The sequence below is a fragment of the Trachymyrmex cornetzi genome, unplaced genomic scaffold, assembly GCF_001594075.2.
Source record: "Trachymyrmex cornetzi isolate Tcor2-1 unplaced genomic scaffold, Tcor1.1 scaffold1307, whole genome shotgun sequence".
NCBI classification, from domain to species: domain Eukaryota; kingdom Metazoa; phylum Arthropoda; class Insecta; order Hymenoptera; family Formicidae; genus Trachymyrmex; species Trachymyrmex cornetzi.
In genome coordinates this window covers 87946-94352 of record NW_017295881.1, presented here as the reverse complement: position 1 = coordinate 94352, position 6407 = coordinate 87946, and the positions used below count along the sequence as shown (strand labels likewise).

General features: G+C 33.4%; 1 protein-coding gene across 1 annotated transcript; it reads right to left on the bottom strand.

The window, feature by feature from the left end:
- Positions 1–631: 631 nt before the first annotated feature.
- Positions 632–6038, bottom strand: Lamp1 (lysosome-associated membrane glycoprotein 1). Its single transcript, XM_018522414.1, has 5 exons — positions 5902–6038; positions 4230–4660; positions 2134–2350; positions 1340–1528; positions 632–1239 (listed from the first exon to the last, which is right to left on the bottom strand). The coding sequence occupies exons 1-5, from the start codon at positions 5948–5950 to the stop codon at positions 1100–1102; spliced, it is 1026 nt and encodes a 341-aa protein (XP_018377916.1). The 5' UTR covers positions 5951–6038; the 3' UTR covers positions 632–1099.
- Between the last annotated feature and the right edge of the window lie 369 nt (positions 6039–6407).

Below are 6407 nucleotides of genomic sequence, written 5' to 3'. Positions count from 1 at the left end.
CCCCCCCCCCCCCCCCTACAAACAGTAATATATATTCTCTTCCAAGATTATCGTTTACATTAAATGGGATATAAATGTTTAAGCAAGGAAACAAAGTTTTTCCAAAATTTTGCACATTATATTAATTGAGCTATCGTATTTGATGTTATGTTTTATTTAACTCCGTTTAATGTAAGCTAATACTTTTTTACACCTAAAATTGCACTATCTGTAATGTCTAATTCAGCTTAATTCAGTTTAATTTATGCTTATTCAAAGTAAAGCACACCTTTAATATTAATGCCTGAAGCTCGTGCTCCTTCATACTATTTTGATACACTCACGCATGCATACCTAGGGCTATATGAACAACTGCTATTACTTCACAGTATAGTTTTAATAAAAAGAATTTGAGTACGAATGTAACAGAAACATATCGATGTATGCATTAAGTATGATATATAAAGATATATCGTATCACGATAAAGCTAGGAAATTATTCCTTTTAAAAAAAGGAGAGAATATAGATAAGAAACTTTGCGTTATAACATATCCCGTTATAAGAAACAGCGAGTTTAGCGCATGGATATTTAACATAACTTCAATGCTATAATATGTATATATATATACATATTGATCAGAATTTTCCTTGTTCTCATTCTGTATTATAATATTTATGAAAAATTAAACTATCCTCGCTGCCAGTCAAAAGTAGAACAGCATAGATATGATGCAGATCTCGCGATTTAACTACGTCAATTCATATTTATTAGAGAGTATTTGCCCTTGCGAAACGGAGCACGCTGCTTCGAAATTATCATTCACCCTGTATCGTTTTAAACCGCCTTGCGATACGTATCTTTTTTTTTTCTAATATTGCCGCATGCGGACGCGATAACTTTACAAACGTATAAACTATATTTTTTTTCTTCTTAACATGTGTCACAGCCTTTGTGGCTATAGAACACAAAGTACACAACTTCTCTCTCTATACAGATTTCCGATAAGACCTTCGATATAAGACTCTGTTAAGACAGAGAATCGCATAAAAAATATCAGTTTAACGATTTAAAAAAAAGGGGGGGGAAAAAAGAAGGAAAGAAACCTCACGGAACTCAGCTTACATACTAAGATAACCGCGAGCCTGACTTCGTCTGCGGCCAACGAGATATGCGATCAATACGATTACCACCAAACCCGCCAATGCGCAACCCACAGTTATGGGAACAATGTCAGGCGTATCAAACGAACAGTCTTTAGCTAAAAGAAAAGATAAAAGGAACAAATAAGTTCATAGTCACAATAGCGATGTAAAAATAAATCATGTTACAAGCGATAAGATAAAAAACCGGATACTTACCTAGACCAAAAATAGTAGTATTATCACCTCGGAAAGCTTGGAACTGTAAATTGGTTACTTTCAAAAACCCTACAGTTGCATTATTACCCTTGAGGGTTAAATCCAGCTGCTGTTCCTTGATACATTTATAAGAGTTGCTTAATCCAGTTTTGAATTGTGGTGTCACATGTACTACAGTCACCGTCTTATCTGAAGAAAAATAAAAATTTAGTTGAAATTATAAAAACGACTCACATAAATTAATAATTCTTAAATTTAAAATGAGAAGGACTTATCGTTAAAGCCACACAACCGTTGAATGTTTTATACGTAAAATAATTTATAACGTCAAAATTAAAAATACATACAGTAATACAATAAAACATACACTTCGACTTTTAATCTGGTCATCCTCAGTGTCAACACAGTTATTTATAAAGATAGTGTTATCTGCGTCATATATATAATCTACTAAAGCAATGATCTTCTTGAATTTTCCAAATAAATGTGTCCATCAGTTACATCGATGCATTCCATAGACGCCTACACGTTTAACATGTATATGTAATGCATCGATGTAATTGATAGATACATATTTATTTGAAGAATTCAAGAAGAAGATTAAAGGTCAAAACGTATGTTTTATTGTATTATTGTATGTAATTTTAATTTTGACGTTATAAATTATTTTATGTATAAACATCCAATGGTATTGGTTCTAATAAGCCCTTCTCATTTTAAATTTAAAAATAAAAATTTGTCCTAAAGAAAAAGGGATTAAAGTACAACTTAATTCACACGAAATAAACACATACTTGATTTATCATTCGGAAATTCTTCGGCCGCTAAAGAGATCTCAAAGTGATGAAGAGAGTAATATTTCTCCGTTTCGTTCTTCACGAAATGAATCGTGAAATTATCCTGGGCGGTCTTATTCTCTGATTCCCATGATAATGTCAGATTTTGCTCAGTTTTATCACACTTTCCTGTTACAGTACCATTGCTGGGTATGTCCATCACTTTGTAAATTGTCTGCAAATAAAATAGCATTAATTACTAATAACATTGGTTGCACCACTATACTTTAATGAACATGAATGTAGCATTTCTATTCGATTGACAAAAATGTGAACTAAATATTTTACAAGAACGATTTCCAACAGATTGTAGCAACATTTATGGCAATAAATTTGCTACAGCATTTCCGCTCGTTTGCGCAAACGACTGTTGTCCGCATAATGCTCCTAGGTTGGCCTAAACGAAATTATTATTGCCCTGACAGCAACATAATGGCAATTGAAGAAAAACTTGTACTAAGCACCTATTTCTTTTCTTATGCTTATTGCCAAGGAACGTTTTGTTATCTGGGTGTAATTTATTTTTCATAATCACAATCATAATTTATTTCATAGTGTTTTAACATAAATAACTACATTTCAGACTATTTCGACGTTACCCAGGATGTACCACGAGGAGGCATAACCCGCTTGACACCCCTCTAGTAAAGTAAAAACTAAAAAAAATAAAAAATAAAAAGGGATGCTAAGCGGACTATGCCTCCACGTGGTGCATCTTAGATACCATTAAAATAGTCCGAAAATCCAAATCGCCTAAAATACACAAACTCCTTTATATTATTTGTAGAGACTCGTAACTGTTATAACCAAAATAAAAAACGATATAGCATAACAATGGCTGCGTCCAGCAGAGAAAACTAATCAGTTAGCGCTTACTTTAGTGATTCTTCAATATAATTGGTTCCTATACTTAAATCCAGTGAAGAACTAGAAGCAAGAACCAATCATATTAAAGAATCACTAAGCGCTAATTAGTTTTCTCTGCTGAACGCAACAATTATATTTTTCTTTAAGCGATTTAGGTTACAAATAACCATTATAAATAATTAAAACTGTTTTCGGTTGCGAATAACCATGACTGATGTTGGAAATTGGTTACAAATAATCATTATCAAAGACGGAAATTATTTTTTATTATAAATTACCATCATAAATGACCAGAATTTGATATTGGTTACGAATAACCATTATTGATGCTCAGAATTTTATTTTATTGGTTACCCAAAATCTCTAAACTACAAATCTTGGCTGTGTTCCAAATTTACTGCCAACATTGAAAATGTGACAGTTTACGTTACATGTACTATATAGATTTTCAGTACAGGCAGTCAATTTTGGAACATAGCCCTTGTTGATTACTGGCAAACAATATCGACAGCAAACATGTTTTCTGGTTACTATTGGGCTATTGTTCAATTTTATTATAATTACGAAATTTAAAATCAATTAATAAAAGATAAAAGATAGCATTATTTACGAAAAAAGAATAAGATGAAAGATATGTTTTAATGTATACATTTTTTGTACATTTCTCTGTAATTCTCACTTGTTCTGCAGAAACTTAACAGGTTACAGAAATGTACAAAAAGATACTAAAAAATACATAACCAAAATAAATGTCTAATCATCGATAATGGTTATTTTTTACTAAAAACAATTTCAGTCGTCCATAATGGTATTCGTAACCAAAAACAATTGCCGTCATCTATAATAATTATTCACAACTGAAAACAATTTCTATCATCAGTAATAATTATTCACAACTAAAAACAATTTCTATCATTAACAACGGTAGTAATGAGAATGCATAAAAATTTTATAAAGATATTTTATAAAGATTATATTTTTCAAGCAATTTCTTTAAAATTTAATGATGATTGTCTTCTCTGTGCATAAATATCAACTTTTAATAAATGATTTCTTTAGATCAAATTTTTCAAGATAACTGTTACGATAACTGACTTTCGGTCTCTGATTATTTGTCAAATTTGATAACAAAAAAAATTTTTATATATTAACATATAATATTATAAACTTAGTTTTTGTGTGCTTACCACATTATCGGTGGTATATGAAACATTGAATTGTACAGCCATTTGAATGAGAATACATATCGTATTATTCTCTTTAACTATCCATTTTCCAGTACTTGGTGGAGGAAGGGGGGTTGTTGACGTTGTAGGAACAGTAGTTGTGGTAGATGCAGGCGTAGAAGTTGTTGTTGACTTGGTTGTAGGTGGCAGAGTTGTTGTAGTTGAGGAAGTTGTTGTAGTCGTCGAAGGTGTGGTTGACGTAGTTGATGGAATGAGCGTATTTGATATAGAATTATTTAGTGTGTTCTCATTTTTTGAAGAGATCGAATGCATCTTTATTTCTTCGTTTGATTCAGGTTGAAGCATTGACTGGCGATTTGCAGCTGCATTGTAGCTGGTTCGGTTGATAGAAATACTTGTGTCATTGGAATTGACATTCTCTGGGTTGCCAGCTGTTAAAATTATACATACATTATATTTCTGTATCATTCACAGGATGATTCACCTCTGACCTTCAAGATTTTGCGTCAACAAAACTCATTATGGGCAGAGCTTAAAGAAAATGGTATCTATCTAAAAATAAATTAATATATCTTATTTTTAAAGCTAAGGCATATCTTTAATCAGTTTAAAAAAGTATGCAAGGATCAAATATTTATAATATATGTTGTTAAACATTCATCTATATGTATTAATTAAATTTTACATACATTTTCAGTATCAATTAAATGTTTATATGTATAAGTCATGTAAAATAACATAAATATAAAAAAAGAATTCCTAAACAAAAAACACGAGTCAAAATCATTTTAATTTCACACAGCAATAGATTTAGAGATAAAAGATAGAGGGGTGTCGTAACCAATTAATGATTGTTTCTACCAATGTAGTTTTATTTTGATCTTAGTTCAACTAACCCTTTATCTTCGTCTAGTTAGAAAAATTGTAAAAAATTGAAGAGCAAATTGAGCTAAAATTAAAGTTAATCTACATTAATAGAAATGCGTCTAAGTCTATGACACACTCTTCCCAGGACACCTATTCTGTAACTCGTTAAGACAGCAATGACATTGTTGCACTACTTTTTGTACCATAAAATATCTGCGTAATTGATGTCGTTACTGTCTTAAGTTACAGAATAGGGTACGATAATCCTTATCGCATAAAATATGATCTGGTATCCTCAAGATACTGCGCAATGTCATATCTCATGTATGCAACTGCCAAGTGACTGTTTTGTTTCAAAAGCATATAATCGTTCGAGTCGAATCATCGGAATATAGCGATACAACACGACTACGTGACGCGACGTGAAGCAAGACGAAACGAGTGCAGCTGCACTCGAGTCACTGTCGTGACAACATTCTCGTTCAAGGGAGATCCGGTCCGCCTCATCATCATGGCGCTTTCAGCGATACACGGAATGTGCAATTAATCTCCGAAGTGCGACGGCAAGCATGATTTTAGGGTCGCGATTTCTCTTTTCCGTTTACTTTGTTCCTCTCGTCAAAGCGAGATTGCGAGGTCAACGACGACGACAGCGATGATGAAAATGAAAATGAAAATGATAATGATGATGATGATGATGGAATCATCGACACCGCTGTGCAAAATCACGATAATACGTTTCTGGCACGGTTAGCTATCTGCATCGGCGGCTGCAGATTACGAATTCACACCAGGAATTCGTTACCTGACACAATTGTCGCGGCCCAGCACAAGAGCAGCAGAAGTCTCAGCATGATGTCGAACGTTCAGAGAAGTCTATCGCAACACTGCAGACTGCAATGCATTCGTGTTCATGAGATCGGCACAGAAACAGTGTTGCCAGATATTTTTTGTCAGGAACTAAAGCTCTAGATATACCTAGGCTGTTATGCATATGATGCGTTCGGGGAATCGCTGTTGGCGCTACTTCTGTCTAGAGTCCTAGATTTATCAGAGGCGCAACCGGTGTTATGCATTCTGATTCGCTGTTGCAATCTGACCAATTGCGTGACTTGGCAGCCATTTATAGTACTAGTGACATATTTCTATTCCATTTTATCCTATACATTCTATCTCACATTATTCTACACGTCTTATCTTGTTTGACATAGTTTAAAGGCAGTTTCATAGCATGCGGCCATGTTTAGTACTCTCCTTAGCGCCTTTGTCATACTAACTTAAGCCGGTTGCGCCTCTCCAAAGGCCCGTCTA